The 20,840-nt window shown below is 41.4% G+C and overlaps 1 protein-coding gene across 3 annotated transcripts in view; it reads left to right on the plus strand.

Moving 5' to 3' along the window:
- Window positions 1-20,840, plus strand: part of gstcd (glutathione S-transferase, C-terminal domain containing) — a 44,475-nt gene that overhangs the window by 7,644 nt on the left and 15,991 nt on the right. For all 3 annotated transcript variants that reach the window (XM_086210228.1, XM_086210229.1, XM_086210230.1), the window contains exons 5-6: window positions 1,081-1,174; window positions 20,631-20,746. In XM_086210228.1, the coding sequence (XP_086066354.1) occupies window positions 1,081-1,174; window positions 20,631-20,746 (210 nt within the window). The remainder of the gene's footprint in view (window positions 1-1,080; window positions 1,175-20,630; window positions 20,747-20,840) is intronic.

Genomic DNA, 20,840 nt, shown 5'->3' on the forward strand with positions numbered 1-20,840 from the left:
GGCTGACTTATAAACAAACTGCAAATAGAAATAGAATGAAATCGGAAATATCATAGATAAAGAATCTTCTTAAAAAAATATACACAAACACTATATATGGAACTGACTCCTCCAGATGTCAGAGCACAGAGAAGGAAAGATGCAGTGTTGAAACACTGCCATTGTTTTACTTCACGGGCTGATACGAGACAGAATCTTCTTTTAAATAGAAGTAAAATAGAGTCGTGTGAAATTTGTGGCTGCAGAAGCTTGTGTTGCAAATGCTATTTGGACAGATTATTACTGCAGACACACAGCTTTGTCCTGGACTTGGTTTAAGTCTTTTATCTGCAGCAGGGTGACCAAGTGCTGTCCTCCTTTATGCAGCTTCACAATGTGACTCTGTGGCTTTACTGAAACAGATGTCAATCAGATTTGATTTTATGCAACATGTTTTGGAAGTATTTACGATGGAAGGCACATGCTGTCTCTTCTGTCTGCTTGCCAGCTTCGGTAAGATAACAGGACGAGTGTTAAACATTGTAGCATTTAAAAAAAAAAAAATTCTCACAACATGTGGCGTATCAAGACGAAGTTAAACTGGATCAGAGTCAAGACACGGATAACTAAAGTAGTTTATGTGTATATATATCAGCACTCAGCTCTGAAAATAAATCCAGCACACAAACTTTAATAAGTAATTAGTGTAAAACTTTTTGTCTCTCTTGAAACTTCAGGAATCACAAATCAAGTATCTCCACAAGGTCACTCACTTTCTAACAGTTTAAGACAAGGTCAAATATATTTGTGATTGTTTTCAGCACGAGTGACTCTACTTGACCAGCCTCTTGTCTTTGTAGGCCAGTGCTAATGTGCTTGTAGTTCAATCAGTCTTGTAATGGTGGAAGATGGCTCCTCTGGTCCCTCTCCAAAGTGGATGTGTTGTGTGATCTACTGAGCTGGTGATACATTTGTCCTCTCAGCTTTAGCTTTAGATCAGTGTGAACAAGGTAAATTGCTTCATTACAATCCTTTGGACTGCAGAACCTCAAAGCTCTTTCGGGGTTTCCATGGTAACATTTATTGGTGCGTGTCCCTTAGGAAAATGGCATCGAGGCAGTCTTCTCGCCTCATCCTTGCCCTGCGTGGACCCTCCCCTGGGACAGCTTAGCAGAAGCTATCAACCCCACTGAAGGTATAGTCTCAGAAGTCTCAATTCTCTTTTTTTAAATTTTGTTTTGTTTTGGATTGTTTCTCTTTGCTCGTTCTTCAATTCCTCCATTGTCGCCTCCTCCCGTCTGCATCAAAATCTGTCATCATTTTACCATCCTCGCCTCTGGATCAGTATGCTTGTACATGGCTCTTATCTGCTCCTGCTGTCTTTCACCTTAATACTTAGTCAAAGTCAAAACAAATACTGTTGATGTTGTAGATGTACCAAGAGAGAGGAATGTGCATAAATATTTGCATAAAGCTCTCCCCATGCTCAAGCGTCATTGTAAATTTCAGCAGCACCTTGTCAGCCCCCAAAACATAAATATTAGCCTCTGACATTGGCACAGCTTCCTCCTCAGCCCCAGGGCCCTTTAAAGGGACCTTTTTATGTGGTTCCTTAATTTCTGTCATATATTAAACGCTGCAGTGTCAGACGTTCAGATCTAATGCGGCTATAGTTTCAAATAAAGACGTACATTTTGTGCAGTCTAATCTGCTTGAGCTTTAGACGGTCACATGATCCGAGAACGGCAGCACGCCCGTGCCTTACAGGGATGCTGACCCCTCGCTGGTCGCCTGGAAATCAACCAATCGGAGGAAAGTTGGGTTTTAGTGGAGCTACAATGGCTTTACACACATGATGAACTGCATAAAGGGCCAGTAAATGAGGATTGTTTTGGACTGTGAAGCATACAAAGCTTCACTGTGCCCCAAAATACAAATATACAGCTGGAGATGAGAGTAATATGCCCCCTTTTGAAGAATTCTAACGTGCTCACTTTTTGTGTGTTTACGGCGTGTTGTGACCAGACTCATATTTGCATAGAAACATACACTAACAAGTTATGTGCAGCGTAATAGTGTGCATGGGTTTCGGTGGATACAGATCGCGGTAACAAGAGGATCTAAAAGGCAAGTGGAAAGGCTGTCGGTGGTTGCCTAGCTGACGCTGGTGAAGCTACCGCCTGCATTGTGTTTCTTATTAGTTTGATAAATATGTTGGTCCTAATGGTGTGTGTGTGTGTCAGTCCTAATGGTGTGTATGTGTCGGTCCTAATGGTGTGTATGTGTCGGTCCTAATGGTGTGTATGTGTCGGTCCTAATGGTGTGTATGTGTCGGTCCTAATGGTGTGTATGTGTAGGTCCTAATGGTGTGTATGTGTTGGGGATTTTTTTTCCAGCTCAGGGGTTATGATTTTATTGTTAAAAGAGGGGGTTGATAAATAAGGTCCTATACAATGAATATGAATACTTAAATGATTTGTCATCATTTTATCGTTTGTTTCTGCTTTCATTCGTTTTCCGGAAAATTGTGCGAGGCAGACGTTATTTGCGTGTTTTATTTCCTCCAATTATTAAAGCACATGGTGCAAAATGAAATCCAAACAGCATTTCATCAACAGGAAACCGTAAACACGGTACCACGGGTTCAGTGTTCGTGCCAAGTCTTGCAACTCACCTATTAGCGAACCACAGTATAAATTTGAATCTAACGAACACAAATGAATGCAAACTTGCCAGCTTCATTTCTACCCTGCCTTCAGATTCAAGTTCTATCCAAGAACAAATGAAAACGAAACAGCATAAATAGCAAATGTTCCCCCCCTTTTTTTTTTTACTTTCTACATACCTTGGCAAGTTGGGTTCTGTTTTCAGTTGCTTTTCTGAATTTCTGAGATTTGTAGATTTCACCCATGACTTCGTCAGCTTGCACCAAGAACATTGCACCTAGAATGAGCTCCATCATACCTTGTGCTTCCTTACTGCCTACTCCTAAAATTGGAAATTGGGGCACCACCTGAAAGCACTTAAACCTGGTATTCATGGGTTCATTTCATGTACAATTTCATTGTTTTGTTTTTTTGTATTTATTTTTCTTTTCAGTACAACTCGATCATCTGGTTCCATCCTAAAATCCCCCTGGCATCCAGACGGAGTTAAATTTCCCTGTATTGAGAGCAAGAATATATTTTAGTTGCCCCACTTTCTCGGTACTCTGCATGATAAACGGCGCTGTTGGTATCTCCGTGTGCAGCGTTGCCTCGGTCGGTAGGTAGAAGCTGTGTTTCACTCCTGTGTAATTAAACAGGAGCAGAGACGAAAGGCAGACGATTTGTCCTCGGCCCAGTGCGTGGGCTTTCCCATCTATCTCTTCCCACAGTTTACACAAATGGCTGCGCATACACATCCAGTACTACAGGGAAAATTTCAGCTTTTCCCCCTTACTTATGCATAAATATTTCCCTACCTACAAAACTAGTCCAGCACACAGAAAGCTGCCTCATTTCATCATTTACCTGCTGGCTTCTTTTTTTTTTCCATGTGTGTGCATTTACACTTGAGTGTGTGGATAGTTTTGTTTATTTTCTGCGCTTTTTCTTGTCCTTAATCGCCAAACACTGTTGACCCGAATACATCCGCATACCCGTAAAGCTCAGATTTAGCACTTTAAACTTGTAGTTGTTTAATATAAACTCCAAAGTTCTGCTTGTTTGCTGGATCTAAAAATAGAAACAAACAATAATAGACAGCATGGCAGCACATGCTAATAGTTCCCAAATAAAAAAAGGCACTCTCATCTGGTGCCAGTTCAGTTTGTCCAAAGGCAGGAATGTTTTTTTTTTCCCATCTTTAATCAGAGGCACGCAGCTGAATAAGAAAAGTGTGTGGCGCTGTGAGCTGAGCAAAATGGTGTTAGACCCAAAACACATGCTAGGAAGCAGGATTACCATTAGCATCCTTCATAGTATAAGAAATGAAAGGGCCTCAGTGGAAGGACATTCTAGATTTAGTGGCGTTTCACATAAAAAAAAAAAATCATCAACACAGGAAATCAGGTGTGAGTTTGTCTTATTGGCTGTATCACTCAGCCCCACTGTCCCTTTTATTTCTCTCAGACAACAGAAGGTACTCTTGCTACTTCAGCATCTACATAACAAGAGAAAGATGATCCAATCATGAACCTCTAGAAACACAGTATCACAACTGTAGGCCTCCTCAAGGTCAGCCTCTCACAGTGACCTTGACCTTTGACTTTTTCCCCACCAATCTTTTTTTTTTCCAGGTCATCCTTGACTCCCAGTGCATGTTGGTAGCATATTTAGAGAAATTCCCTCGAGGTTTTACTGTCGCCTGACTGTGACCTTTGACCCCCAAAATCTTTGACTTCATCCTTGCATCCCAGTGGAGAGTTGAGCCAAATTTGCAGCAATTCCTTCGAGGTTTTCTAGAGATATCATGTTGCCGAGGATGGGCCAGATGGCTTTACTTCATGTATTTGCTACGGACAGAACCAATGTAGCAGGTCTGACACACTGCTGCTCAGGTCCAGTATGCACAGGTCATAGGAGAACAAAGGGACCTCTGTGAAAAACTGTTTAGCTTCAAGCCCACTTGTGCAGAGGACCGCTGTGCTAAACATGCAGAGGGCTGTCTGTAGATAGATAAACAACACAGTGAGTGAAGGGGCCGTTGTATACAGCAGCCAATGTCTTGTCTCCTACGCTTGACTTAATCGAGGGAAGAAGGGATGGTAGCAGATGAAGCGGCCTGGAATGATGGAGTGTGTGACAGTGTGAGATTGAGATAAGGATGAGACAGCTTGAGGAGAGACAACAGTTATCTGTGAAAAACAAGGCAAGGTGTGAGGGGTGAACAAGGCCATCAGGGAAAAAGAGGGAGGGCTCGGAGGAAACCGCATAGTTGTCATCGTTGAGACATGCTACTATCAGGTCCTCCAGGGTTGGCATTGTACAAGCAGATGAGTTTCCCTTGCCTTTATCTCTGTGACACCAGTATGACAGAAGTTGAACTCCTGGAGTTAAACTGGCTCCATTTGTCTCCATCGCTGTGCTTAAAGTGTGTGTGAGGAGATGTGATTGAGATTTTACAGACGAGGGCACACTGATAGGGGACTTTGGAGCCCGATACCAACTTGAGAGCAGAAAAACTGCTTATTATCTATATTTGCTACTGATACAGTGTATTCTTGGGCTGGACTTAAAAAACAGACACTTTCTATGTTCGCTGTGCACCAATTTTGTACATAACCATGAAAATAAAGACCAAAATAAAATGGTGAACTAAACAATGCAGAGCGCTCTCTATTGGGCACACTGTGTTACACCATTTTAATATCACCGTTTGTTCTGTGTGTGCTTTTCACCGCTGCAACTCTTATTTCTCCTCTAGCCTTAAGAGTTTGGGCTGAAGGTTTAACTCATTTATTTTGAAATCAAGACCCTACTTTTGGAGTTGTATTCATATATGTGCCGACCACTTTTCATTACATCCCTACCAAATTTGTAATTGATCTGTGTATGTATGTGTGCGTGTGTGTGTGTGTGTGTGCGTGTGTGTGTGTGTGGGGGGGGGGGGGGTCTAATGGCTGGTATGGCTGGAAATTAAAATCATAGGAAATTGGCATCCATCTTAAAGTGAAAATACTGCTTGGTATGTACTATACGCTTTACTGTATTGCAGTCATTTTACATTACACGAAAGTATTTTGCACAACTGAAGTAACAAATAGGAAATGCAGACCCTTTGTAGTTTGGACACAATCACATAACGATTTCTCTCAAGATCTCAACGTCACAAAATCAAGCGTGAAAGCAAACTGTCAAATGTCAGCTTCTTTGCACAGTTAAAAAAAAAAACAACAACAACTACAAAAGGACAAATTATTCACATGTGAAATGCCACTGCACCTGTAACGTCTTTCCGCCAGCCATTGCAGTGTCAAGTGGTGTCACAGCATCTCAAGGACAACCTTAAACAGCTTTTGAAGCACTGTTGCTGCAGCTGATCTGAGACTTGCCATTCCATGTTAAACACGAACAGAAATGTGAACTGGACTAGAATTCTTGGCCCAGGATTCTTCAGAGTTTTGCCTTTTTTTTCCCACACCGTGCACGTGTCTGATGAGTAATTAAACGTCTGTCATGAAACTATTTCATAAAGCGCAAAAGCATTCTGATATTGCGTGGAACTCTGTCCCATTCCTTACATTTGGTGTCCCTGTGTTTGTATTCTCTGCTTTTGTATTTAAAGATGTTAACTGTACACGACTGCAGTGATTTATCAGCTATTTATTAGATTTAGCTGAACGAAATGGATATGATTTCCCCTAGCGGGTATTGTCATAGTGCAATTGGACCTGGATGATAGGTAATTAGCTGCATTTGAATCAAGTCATGATTTATGAATTTATTTTCCCTCTCCAGATATTGACTCTGCACCCAAAGGACTCGGTACAATATCTTTTGGCTGAACCTGCACCTGAGCTTTGTTAACTTTAAATAAAGGAGCATGGTTGTGATTTAATCTTCCCACTTATTCACCAAACAATATTCTTCACTCTTCATTCATGTCTGGCAGGGCGTTATAGTTCACATAGGGTTTTATTTCATGTATAATCAGTGAAAAGTATTTGTGCTACTTCCTCTGCCTAGGAGACACAGTAACATCTGTCCTCAGAGTGAAAGGGTCCAACTGGCCCTCATGTCCAGGTCAACAACTCTGCATTAGTGCTGGGTATTTAACGCTTGGGCTGACGTAAAAGTGTTAAACCAGTTTGAAAGCCTCCCTTCACCCACAAAACTGCCAACAATTCTTGCGACTGTCTGGACAGACAAGTTTTTAACAGAAAAAAAGCCTTACTTCAAGCTTCACGCTCCGCTCAGCTAAAATTATGACAACAATGGTGGGGATAATTCTCAGCTTTTGCGAGTAATTAGCGCTTCACAAAGTCCAACTTACCTTGTTGCAACTCACCTTTATTGTGAGTTTATCTTTATAAACGTCATCAATCTCCGTAAAGAGAAGTGTCACGGTAAGCGAGATGTTCCGTAGGAGGGAACGAGACGCGAGTGCCTCAGTCTGAGCCACGAGTTTGGAGCAGCAGCCTTCTGTTCCACTTACACTGCTGTAAGTTAGTGACCAAAGAGATAGTTCAGGCACAAAGCAGATACGGAAGAAACGGGTCAGTAACTTTGTAGATTTGGGTCACAATCTGATGGTTTGTCCCAGCAGACTTGGTGCACCTGTGCCTGCTGGTGCTGATGTGGCTGACAGTGAGGAGGGGAACAGCGGCAGCAGACGCAGGCTTTTATTTCACTGTTGATTCTTGACGGTACGAAGGATATAACAGAAAGATGTTTTTCAAAAAGTAGCAATTCTCTCGTCCTGCAGTGTTTCAATGTGACAACGAAGGCCATTTTTTAAAATTGTGTACATTTCAACTATGTCTGAATTGTGCTCTCAAAAGTGCTTTTATGAAAATAATACACACTTGGAGTGCTGCTTCAGAGGAAAACTTGTCTGAAGACAGTTTCTTCAAAAGGAATCATCTTCCTGACAACAGTGTTTATGTAAACCTAAAAGCACGAAGTGCTGTTAATTTTACGTTTTGTGATGTATGTTTCAGTCCATCCATTTTCTACCGCTTATCCTGTTAAGGATCGCAGGGGGGCTGGAGCCTATCCCAGCAGCTTTCGGGCAAGAGGTGGCGTTCACCCTGGACGGGTCCCCAGTCCATCACAGGGCCAACACATAGAGACAGACAACCACTCACACTCACAGTCACACCTACGGTCAATTTAGAGTATCAATCAGCCTCGTCCCCTCTTGATGTCTTTGGACTGTGGGAGGAAGCTGGAGTACCAGAGAGAACCCACGCAGGAACAGGGAGAACATGCAGACTTACACAGAAAGATCCTGTGCTGGAGCCGGGGCTCAAACCCTAAACCTTCTTGCTGTGAGGTGACAGTGCTGACCACTGCACCACCGTGCCGCTGCTCCCCTTTAACCACCAAAATATAATTATTTCAGTCCAAATCAACATTTTTTTCCACACCAGGTGTGACAGAGATATACAATGACCTTTAACCACTGAAATCTAATAATTCCATCCTTAATTCCCAGTGGACATTTGTGTCAATACAAAAAACTGTTGATCGAAGGCAGTGAGTTCAAGTCGCCAGTCCATCGCAGGGCCAACACATAGAGACAGACAACCATTCACACTCACTCACACTCACCAGTCACACCTACGGTCAATTTAGTATCCAGTAAACCCGGAACCTTCTTGCTGTGAGGCGACAGTGCTAACCACTGCACCACCATGCCACCCCTGTATGTTTCAGTACTTTGTGCACATTTATTTCATACATTCTGTTTATAAAAGATGTGCTTTTGATGACTGTTACTGCGATATGAAATGTTCGGACAAATTCATCCCTAGCGGGATCCAAGTATCTTAGTTTTGTGCGCCAATTCCTTGAAATTGCAACGGTTCTTCAAGAGCAGATGTGACCGTTAGACCTTAGACATCATTCTGTCCTGCAAAACAAAACCAAAAAAATAAATGTTGCTCCCATAACCTTTCACAACGATGCACATGTAGCACCGTAGCATCCGCTATAGTTGGTGTGCTCCTGTGCTCTCTGTATCTGTGTTCAGGAAGCAGTTTCAGTGTTTTGTAATATGGTTTTTAATTTTGGTCACCGTCTCTGCAATTTAAGTTTCCCATCGGACATAAAAAAGTGAACTGAACCGAGAAGTCCCTGTCACGCGTCCTTGAAGCAAGGCAGCAGATTTTTAGATTTCTGGAAGCAAAGCAAACACTCATCCGAGCCTACGTGAGACTCAGAGACGGCAATGCTGCTCTGAGCCAATTGCTCATGCTGGCGTGTTACCATGTTAGCAAACATCAGCCCTCGTACTGAAGGTTTGGCAAGTATTTTGTTTACCATGTTAACCATTTTAGTTCTGCATGCCGCATGTGCATATTTGCTAATGATCACTAAAGTACACATGAAGCTGATAGGAACTCGATTAGCTCTGCAGGTCTGAAATCAAAGTTGCTTTTTTCATGATGCAAATTTGAGGCCATATGGTGGTGTTAGTCAAGGGATCCCCAAAGTTATTAGTGCCTCACTCTCCTGTGTGGGACTTCAATGTTCGTGCCTCATGTCACCACAATCCAGCCAACAGTTGTCAAGCCTTCACTTCAAAACCGCAATTGACTCGTTAGGGGCGTATTAGCTTTCATCTCCTCCATGAATGTTTATGCGGCTTTTTTTTTCATTGTTAGTTTGGATCCGAGTGGTTAATGTAAATATAAATTCCGATTTTTGGCTTCAGTGAGTCCTTAACTTCTTAATGCAAAGCTGACAGCGCATGTGTATTAAAGGTGGATTGCCTGTTATTAAAACTAGAAATCAAATACTTTTTCCTTTCAGTATAGCATATGTTAACACAAACATAGATGTGATTTCAAAACGTGGTTATGGAGCAGGATGTGTTTGTACTGTGTGTCTGCATTTACTTAACAGCTCATTCCCAGGAGCTTATAACTCCACACAGATGGCTGTGACTCCCAAATCACTCCACTCATTCTCAATTAATTTAACTCATAAGGGTCTTTAAATTGGAGATTGAAAGATACGCAGTAAACTTGGGACCGAGCACAGCTTTGTTACTCCCAATTAGAGGGATAATTGGCACTTTATTTCTACAATTCAAGTTCAAACACATCTCCACTCCCTGGAGGTTTAGCACAGAGCTCCGCTGTTTGCAGTGATGTTTGCGTTGTGCCCATTGAAATGCAGAGCCACTGGCTGCCTCCGTGATGAGCTCCCCGCAAATGACGTATCATGAATATTCATTTGTCTCCTTAATTTTGTTTTGTTGAATAATCTCTGGTGAGGCAATGCAGTGTGAGTGCGGAGCTGAGAGACAATTTACCTAACCCTCAGCCAGCTTTCAGGGGGTTTTGGATTACTCCGAGTTTCTTACGCCATTTCTCTAGACTTGTAATTAATTAGTGATTAGTGTTTTCAGCCCTGAGGAGAATGTAGAACTATGTCTATTTTCTAAAGGTTTTTTTTTTTTTTTTAAACACCGAGAATTCGGGCTGTTTAACATACTTTGACGACTAGAATATATCTGGAATGTGGAGATGATGTTTCCACAGCTGTGGTCAAATAGATAAATGAGGTAATTAATCTGTTGTGGATGTCAATTTTCAAATTTTATTCACAGATAAATGGTAAATACATTTTTTAAATAAATTTTAGATGAGGCATGTTCTGGCTTTGGCATTTATTTTTATATATATATATATTCAATCAGCCTAGTCCCCAATTATAATATATATATATATATATATATATATATATATATATATATATATATATATATACATACATACATACACCATTTAATGGCTATTGTTTACAATAAATGCAATGTATATGTTCAAATAAGGGCTGCACGGTGGTGCAGTGGTCAGCACTGTGGCCTCACAGCAAGAAGGTTCCGGGTTCGAGTCCCGGCTCGGGCACGGGATCTTTCTGTGTGGAGTTTGTGGAGCATGTTCTCCCCGTGTCTGCGTGGGTTCTCTCCGGGTACTCCGGCTTCCTCCCACCGTCCAAAGACATGCAATTGGGGACTAGGCTGATTGGATACTCTAAATTGACCGTAGGTATGAATGTGAGTGTGAATGGTTGTTCGTCTGTCTATGATGGACTGGTGACCTGTCCAGGGTGGACCCTGCCTCTCGCCCGTTGACGCTGGGATAGGCTCCAGCCCCCCCGCGACCCTTAATGTGTAGGAATAAGCGGAAGATGACGATGGATGGATGGATGTTCAAATAATAACTAAATATAATTCAGTACAAACTGAAAGACCTCAGATAGCCCATACCTTCACCAAGGAGGCTGCGTAAATAGAGAATATGAACATAGTCGCTTCAACATTGGTTCAAAATCTGTCTTCCAAACTGCCAGAGATCTTCAGGATCCAGTTTCTCCACTTTGATCCTGATCTCTTCCAGAAGTTTCTCAGCTTCTCCTAGAATATTACCTATTTAACAACAACAACAAAACACCAGCATCCAAATCTGTCAGTAAGTTTTTAGTGTTGATCACATTACCGCCACGGCTGAGGTAATATAAACAATATACTACACAATAAAGTATTATACTTTGAATTTAAGAAAGTAAGTAATATATTGTGTTTGTATCCATAGTAAACAATAGATAACAGTCTGTTTAGAGGTAGAATGGATATTCAGGTACATTTAGCACTCATAACCTTCCATTCATTCACACTAATGAATAAGATGCTGGGACTGGTTTCCCCACATAAACAACTCAGTCAAAAATAAGAACCAAGAAGACTAATTAATACTGTATTTGGAATAAAAATGTTCAGAAATGTTGTACAAGTTCACTTCACTTCTTGTTAGTTTTCTTCCCTCATTTCTCGTTTATTTTTTATTTACTTCTGTTTATTTCCCCTCTCACTGTGGTGTACTTTCTTCCACCATCCTTCTTCTTTGTAACCCCCTTTTTTTTAAACTTTTTTTTTTAAGCCGTTTCACGTTTCACCCTAATTTGTAAGCCATCAAAGCCTTGCTCTGACATAAAATATGCCACACACACACACACACACGCACAACTTTGGACGGCTCTTCCGATCCATGATGAGGGATACAATTGGAATTCCTTGTTTTGTTCCAACAAAGGTGCAAGTCTTATTGTCTGTATGGAGACAGGGATATAATAGAGGATGTGTCATATTTAGTTTCATGAAATGTGCTTCTATTCATGCAGAGAGACCCCCCCCCCCCCCCCCCACCACCACCACCACCCGAGTTCCCACATTTCATTTAGATCCAAAGAGGTTTGTGTATGGACTGTGGCATGCGTGTTGTCTGACTTCTACATCTTTTCGATGGTATCTCTTTCTGTTTTTTTTCCTCTCCATGTTTTTACACCCTCATGGAGTTGCCTTACACTGCTAGGGGTGAGTTGTCATTGTGTATACGTGCAAGACGGGGTGTGTTTGTGTGTGTGTGTGTGTGCGCGCGCCCGCGTGCGTGCGGGCATTTTGTCTTTTTCTGCATCTGCAGATCATTTAACATCACACATAAATCTCACGTCGCCATTCCTTTTACGTGCTTTTATTCCTTCTCCCGGCCCCAAGAGATTTGTCTAAATAGCTGACATATTTGGTTGTTTAAAGGTCAGCATTCCTTAGCATATTAATGACATCAGTTGATAAGTATTTGTTGGAAGTGAAACCAGAGAAACTTGGCCATGTTTAAGAGAAATTGTAAGAACTCGAGAGTGATAGGAATATTGTTTCATCTAATTCCTGTCCTAATTATCCAAAGGGCACATGTTTGTGGCCAATGTGTCCCTCGATTCCTGTCCCATTTTCCCACTTAAGAATATCCTCACAGTTCCAAGACATTTATATCGGATACATACAGTATTGGGACCGAGTGTAGACTTTCTATTGCTGAAATGAAAATATGCAAAACAGAAAACCTGGCTTTCGGGAGTATTTTTCTGGAAACTTACAAATACTGCAAGTTAGCTTCTACAGTGACAGTGTAAGCTTAAAAATGCAGGGTTGAAGGGAGAATCCCTTTATGTTCCTCAACAGAGGGGCCCTCACTTTGACAACCCAACCATAAATGTTTCTGAAAGAAAACTAGGAGGAGTAGAGAGACCAACTGGCTGCAGTCCAGCCAGCCTTTATTTATTCTTGAGTTGGCACTGTGAGGCTGAGGCTAAAAGCCACACCGGCTGGAAGATTTTACAAAGGTGGCAGGCCAAAAAATGTTGACACTGTCTTCCAAAGATGCCAGCACTATGCTACTTACTCCCTGACTCTGACAGCTCTGACAGAGTGCAGCCAGCAAGGCTAGAGGGGGAAGAGTGCGCACTGAATAAAACCAAACTACTTAGTTTGAAGAGACAAAATTTACAGGAGACATAACCACAGGAAAAGTTGGAATTAAAAGTTCCAGTATTTCCTGAAATGTCCATTCATGTTTTTATTAGAAATACACGAAATACGATATTTTTACTTTTGCAGTTTAGTAAGTTTCCGTCTGCTCAGGGATCACATTTCTCTCAAAACGTGCCCACAAATGTGTTTATGTCTGTTATCAAGAATATCATCTTCACTAAAATAATCCATCTCCTGCGCGGGTGCACAATTTCAAAAAAGTCATGATTTATACACTGGTACAACCAGCTCAACAAAAATCTAGATGTGTCGACCTGTAGAGGACAAGGTGGCATTTCAGTCCTGCAAATTACTGCAACTGGAAAAGTCCTTTTTTTTTTAAATCATGGAAGCCAAGTTAAAGTAAAGTGTTCCGCCCATTTTAGTCCGCAGACCGAGCAACGTCCGATGCACTGTTGAGAACGTGGTTTATCGTTGCGTCTTCTTGGGGGGGGGGGGGGGGGGGGGTGCGGCTTCCTGAGCTGAGCCGTAAATGTTCTGGTCGGTGTGGTTCTGTCATATGAGCACACACCATTTTTTTTCCTCCACCAGTAACACGTCCAACTTGACTAACTTAATGGATCCTAAAATCCTTCACAGTAAAAGCAGAGGAGTGTAGGGTTTTTTTTTTGTTACACCCACTTCAAACAGCATGGTGAACAGGACTGAGGAGACATAAATGCTAGACACTATGAAGCCTACGCACTGAATGGTAGTCAAAAGGATGAAGGTCCTGCTGCCTGCTGCACGTTGGCTAATAGACTGCATGGAATATCACAGAAAGGCCAAATTATGTTGAAATATGATGAAGTTTTAGAGATGCTGTGTTGAGTTCACTGTGCCGGTGTATTACAACTCCCAAAACGTCCAGATTATCTAGAAAAAATACATATTCTGATATGCATTTGTTTGTTTTTTCTTGTGATCATCTGTTCATTGTATAAGATATAAGTTTGCAGAAAGCTTAAGGTCTGTAAAGTATTGTAATAGATGTCTTCTTAAGGTGGTCACAGGGCGTTTCGCAAAACTCGACAACTTCTAACTTCTAATTAGTTCAAAGCTTGAAAAGTTGTAAGACCTTTGTGCTCCTGAATTCATGAATAATTGTTAGTTTCCAAACGAATTTCCATGGGAATTTAAACCCAGAATACTTACGTTTGGGAAATTTTTATTTTCAGTATGTTTTCCTATTTTTTCGTCCTCATTTGACATGGAATGTTTTGAACAAATGACTGTTACTGTTACAACTAGATTCAACTCATTCATTCTGTATCATTTTTAAGAAAAACAAGCAAATATTGAATTTTTTCAAGATCCGGTTGGTGGAATCCTCACACACAAACCTAACTGATCGTTCACTAAATAATTTCAGCCCTACCAGAATTGATAATTCATTTAAATATCGTGGCACAGTTCTCTTTCCGTATGTGGTGGGACGTATTTAAGAGTAAAATTGATATCTCGGTTGGGTAGAGTGTGGATTGGCGACGCCGTGGTGTGGGGAATGTGCTGTGACCTGTATGAGCAGCCATGGGAGTCTTGTAATTATGCAGACCTCTCGCCTACAGCTCCGTCTGGTCATGTTTTGACAGACATTCCAAAGCTGCTGAGGGATGCACAATGGGAAGTTTATTCCTGTTCTGTTTGTCTTCATTATTGCTCATTTTTCTTGTCACCGCCGTCTTAACGCAAATACACGGAAGAGCCTCAGTGTCTGTAGCCGTGAAAGCAACTGTTTTCTTTTTTCTAATTTCTCAACAGGAAGCCGTCAGAGAATGTGTTTCTTTTTTTTCTTTTTTTTTTCTGGCTTCTGGCTGGCCCAACAAGATTATATGTAGTTACTGCTTATTGACTGCGTTCCCCAATACCTTCTCAAGATACCTCGCAGTACAATTTTAAGCAACGTTGTGTCTTGTTGCAGTATTTCCCCGGTGGTTCTCACAATATTCAGAACGCTTGGAAAAATACTACGGGTTTAGAGTTTTCACCAGTTATTGATTACCATCTACTGTGCAGAGATGTGCCAGAGTTCACTTCCTTGCCATTTGGTGCACAGATTTCTATAATGAAGAACATACAGTTCAATGTAAATGCGCTGCGCTGGTCCATGTTCATTTCCAAATGCCAGCGAGGCACTTGTGAAGTCTAATTATGAGAAGACTGTACAAGTTTGCCAACAGAAAGTCTTTCTCCAGCTATGAACAATGTGCTCCTTCTTTTCGGATCAGTGATTGCAGCATTCACAAAGAAAGAAAACTGCTGCACGCTGATTCATTTGCAGCCTTTAGTCGTAATTAGAATCAAAGAAGACAAAGGCGTAAGACAACTGCATATCGCCAAAAAAGGGTAGGAGCCCCAGGTTGTGGTTTAATATGGGAACGTTTTCATCTTCAGACATATCTGCGTTCTAGATATCTGAGCCAGCATCACTGCTCATATTAACTGGGTCTTTATAAAAAAGCTCAAGATGCGAAAATATACACAAATCCAGCCGCTTAGATACCATTTTTTTAAAAAAGCAACATAAAAATAACTTTAACTGTCTTCTAGCATGTTTTTTGACTGTTCCCAGAAAGAGTATTTCAGAAAGAAATAGTCCTTTATCATAGAAAGATTACTTCCAAGGTTGAGTAATGATTGCCATGACCTGTTAACATACCTATTAATAAATTCTCATAAATGTTTCAAAATTGTTGCGATTTTATTTTTTCACTACTCGTACGTTGAAAGCATCTTTGTCCCCTTTCATGCCAAATATTTCACAATGGATTGAATTCAATTCAATAATCATCCTTGAAATTCATAAAAAAAAAAAGTTACAATTCCGATTTGTACAACTATCAATACAAAGGTTAGGTCTAGGATACTTTAAACATATCAAACTAACTCAATTCATATTCTATCAAGGGTTCATTACCTCAGTGGAGGAGTTTCTGTCTGTCCGCAGGAAAGTAGCGGCCGAGCCCCACGACATTTCTCACAGAGGAAGAGGGCATCAAAGTTCTTGTAAAATTTGGCGCTCTTCAGAGTAACCCTCAGTTTCTCTTTCACGTTTATTGAAATCTTACGAGAACAGCTTTCCAAAAACATTCTCTACTGGTGTACTGTAAGTGTTTAATGACATTGGCCTGAATTAAGAGGATATTTGTAAGATGAATCCTCGTTTTGAGTCTTTTCTTTTGTGCCTTGGTTTGAAGATGAGGGGCACTGAACGAAATACAAGAATTCAGAAATACACCATTTAATAGCCGTCAAGTTTATAACCTCTACGTCACATGAATAAAGTGCTATATTTATCCTTTCATCATAGTTTTGTTTGTTTTTTTGCAGATGCATACACACACACACACACACACACACACACACACACACACACCAAATTCTTGGAAGTAATTTATTCTTCTCACCGGTAACATTAGTATTTTTAAGACCGCCTCTCCAGGCAGGCTGTCTGCTAACATGACATCTTGTGACACCCCACTCTCGCTGGTTGACAGATGACACGGTCTAGACAAGGCCAAAAAGTCTGGAGACGCTTTCCACCTGTAAAGAATAGATTTTTTTCTGTGGCAGCAAAACATGTAACGTGAGCCAGAAACTGTTGAAGGTTGAACTGTACTTCCCAGACAGTTCTGGAGCTGAATAACTCTGAGGCTGCAAATAATCCACAGAAGAAGCTTCTCTTGAAGTAACAGGCTCCAACACAAGAGGTGGAACTTGCTTTATTGAAAAAGAAGGGGATGCACGAGTGGTTTGTAAATACAATGAGCTTGCATTTTAACTTTCAACAAAAGAGTATCAAGAACAAAAACAACCTTGACATCGAGCTGATTCAGTCCAAGTATTCACAACTTCAACACGAGCTTAGCTTGAATCGTCAAGCAGCACTGTCTCCTCGGCGCACCATCATGTCCTCTGGGAGACGGTAGCTGTCGGATCCTGCAGGGCACAGAGGCCCCCTGCGTCTCAGTGGTGTGTTTACATTCTAATCTGTGCGATGGACCTGGTTGATAAGGCCCAGGGCAGTTCTGCAGCATCGGGGAAACGTGGGCAATCAGGGCTCACTGCCAGCAGCACTAGAGGACACACAGGCTAATGGATCCTCAGTCTTCCCAGATGATGCAGCCGCAGCAGGAGACACGTCAATGCAACCTCAAGCAGCCTGATGGAAGGAAAAAAAAAAAAAAACAGCTTTCAAACATCAAACATTACTTTGTCATGTCTGGCTGTGTGTACCAGCGGTTCAGTGGCATGGTGGGACGGTGCCTGTTCCCTTCTTCACAACCGTCATGAACATCAACGTATTCTGCTTTTACATCGGCCTGTGGGGATGAAAAAGTAAGCGTGTGTCAAAAGAGAACACCTGAGCCCACCAGAATCCTACCAGGGGAACATGTCAGCAGAATACATTCAGAGGTCCAGGAAATGTTTGCTGGAACATGAGAGTAATTACATTTCATCTGTAAAGACAGATTTGTGTAGCAGCCAGCCAGTAACCTTGATAGAAATAAAGGTCGTCCTCACTCTACCATGAATGGAGAAATTATTTTATTTGAGTGTTTTGCCACCCGGTGACCCATCCCCTCAGGAGAGATGTATAACAACTTTTCAGCACGCAAATAACATTTCTTCGAACATTTATTTAAAATAATACTGTATATCTTCCAGTGCTGTTGGTTAAATCTTCAATTGAAAGTGAATGCGTGAGTGCAAGTACAGGAATACACACATCTAGATCTTTGAGTCATCGATATCTAATTTAATGAGTGTTAAGGTGCGCTTTTATACATACTTGGTTCAATTCCAGAAGACAAACGTGGCTCCAAACCAAATTTAAAATCAAAAAAACAAAAACAACCACCGGAGCACTTCATCCTTGTGTGTTGTGAATAATGATGGAGTGAGGACGTTCTCTTAATGTCCACCTGACAACAGTGTCCCTGGTAGAGGATCATGTGAGCCTGGTTGGATGACAGCGACTATTAGTTTGTCATACGCTGAGTATGAGGAAATACCTGACTCATTTCTAGACATCTTTATTCTGTTCATAATATAGAATATTTCATGTACCTTTTTCAAAGGGCTTAGCTCTCTGAGTGCTTTTCTAGTTGAGTTTCAGTCAGACGGGGTGACCTCGAGCTTGACATTGATAAATCTCCTCCCTTCTATGGTGTCTTCATACAGGAACAGAAATTACAGCACATTACTGCAGGAGACATTGCAGCTGCATCAAATTGATTTCCACCCTCGTTTTTCTAGCTAATCTAGCGATGCCACTGTGTTATTTGTCATTAAACATTTATGAAAAGATTCTGTATTCTCCCAGTGTTCTCCCTTTTTCTTTTTTTCTCCTTTATTTTGTAGTTGGTGGCTTTTTTGACCTGTCGTCTGTATGACACACACTTTGAGCAATTACATTGATACAGGTTGTGAACTTTAAAGACCTCTCTCTCTCGCAGTTCCTCTTTTTCGCTGAAGGGACATTAAAAAATGAAATTGTAAACAAAGAGAGGTTGACTAGGTGAGCTGTGCTCCACCGCTAACACACTCGCTCCTCTGTTACTTGTGGGTTTGAACTCTGGCTAGGTGGTGGCCTTTCATCAAACGCATCTTGTTTGTGTAGAAACACTGGATGTCAATCGTAGGAAGACGGAATACAAAATCTATGTAATACACTGTGTGTGTGTGTGTGTGTGTGTGTGTGTGTGTGTGTGTGTAAGAGAGCGAGAGAGTGACCCGTCACATTTTTCTGCCTGAAGCAAATATTTACAGCTTTTAATTAATGTTCTCATCATATGCAAAGCAAATTATTTGCAGATTTGCAGGATGAAATTGCATATAAAGCAAAGATGCGCTCATATGGTGTTACAAGTTCACAATAACCAGCCTTGCTCACCGCACACTCCAGACCTGAGTCCTAGATGCCTTCGCTTCGTCCCCTTGTGCATGATTGCCTTTGATGCATAAAACAATGATATGTTGAGTGGTTGTGGTATTGAGCTGAATACCCTAAGATTCACTTCATAATAGGTTTGGGTTGAGTGAAACCTCCTGCCTCCGAAGTGTTCAACAGAAGTTCTCTCACCAACCTGCTGGGGTGCGTCCATCACCCTGGTTTTCCCGGCTGCTCCGTCTTCCTCCCACAGCTTCGCGGTTGACTGTGACCCTGTACTCCGATCACAGTCGATGGGCTCCACGCTGAGGGTCCGCTCACTCTTTCTAAAAATGCACTGCAGCTTATTTACGGATAGATTCATTTCTCCCCACTGGTGTCTCAGTTCACCTTCTCTACTTCTGCGTGACTGTACAATACAAATTTAAACGTGGTCAGATGTATTAAGAGGTCTGAACGGTTTGACTTCTCCCGAGCCTGCGCAGATAATGATAATTACTCATCCAAATGAAGAACTGAGTCTTACCAATGTTCTTTTATGGTTTCTCCGGATTTAAATGCGTCCCTCCCTTTTATTGTTCTTTCCTGACAACAGTGATCGGCACAACAGCCAAGATGACATTTGCTAGTTCCTGCTTGCCTGAATAAAAGGTCTCTACCATCTTTGCTCGCCTGTTTCAATATTCATGGAATTGTAGTAACATTCAACACAAGACCCAAGGCTGGATGTTGTCCAAAAAAAATCTGTGTTCTTGGTACTTTTTAGACTTAGAAAAACTATTTAAACCACATGACATTTATTTTACATGTTAGACTGCGTATCTTTGGTTTTAATTGTCTGCTCTTTGGCTTTTATACGCTTAAAACACTTTTACATCATCAAAGATTAATCAAAACTTTGAGATTTACTTCTCAGGTGCTTCAGTTTGACATTGCATCTTTCAATCCTTGATTGATTTTTTTTTTTTAATAATCCTGGCAACAGGCAGACTGACAAATTGCTCAGAAAGCATAACCTGCTCGGCAGAAGCTATAATAATAATATTTAAGCAATGAATCAGAGGTAAATGAAACACTCATCACTCTAGATTTATGCACCTGATATGGCACGGGCACAGTTCATCAATGACACGCTGCCGATGTGGCACGCTAGAACACGGGTGGATGATGCAGGAGGCTGAATTGTGGTTTCAGTTAATGGAGTACGCACAGCAGCAGGACTCTCAATTCTGGCCTGGAGGCTTGCTTGTGATGATCTTGAAAAATTGTTTGCACTCCCCGGTTGGCAAATGGCTGAAAACCTGCTCGTGAGAGACTAGAGGCCTTTTCATCTGCGTGCTATAACCATTACCTTAAATGACTGGTTGTAAATCAGAATTCGAGCAGTTAGGGGAAGAACCGTTTGCTTACTGACAGCCACGGAAAGGAAGACATTAGGATAATGAAAAATGTGTTGTGGGATTGTTTAACAAGCATTCTGACATCTTTTTGGTTAAAGTTGAGGTGTTTGTTACGCATCTCGATATTTATTGGAATCAACCAGGCTACAAAAACGCCTTTTTGTAGCCATAAAACAAAATCGATTTCTGTTTGATAGCTTCTTTCTATGATGCAGTTTTTTTTTTGGAGCTTTCAAATTAATATGTTAGAAAACAAAAATGTTGCTTTCCATGATGTGCTCAGATGAATTGAGAGCTTGTGGTTTGTTTGTTTTTTTGTTTTGTTTTGTTTTTTGCAGGGAAAATGTCAAATATCCGTGCAGACAGGAAGAGGCAACAGCTGAATAACTTGGTTGCCATGGTGACAGAGCTAGCCAGGCCGGGATGCACCATTGTGGATTTCTGCAGCGGAACGGTAAATGTTTCCATCCATCAGTCCAGCTCTGCATGCAAATTAATGACAATACCTGACCACGGCTGTATAAGGCTGCCGCCGCCGCCGCCGCTGC

The sequence above is a fragment of the Aulostomus chinensis genome, chromosome 8 (genome assembly GCF_037954235.1).
Source record: "Aulostomus chinensis isolate RoL2024-O1b breed Wild chromosome 8, RoL_Achi_v1.0, whole genome shotgun sequence".
NCBI classification, from domain to species: domain Eukaryota; kingdom Metazoa; phylum Chordata; class Actinopteri; order Syngnathiformes; family Aulostomidae; genus Aulostomus; species Aulostomus chinensis.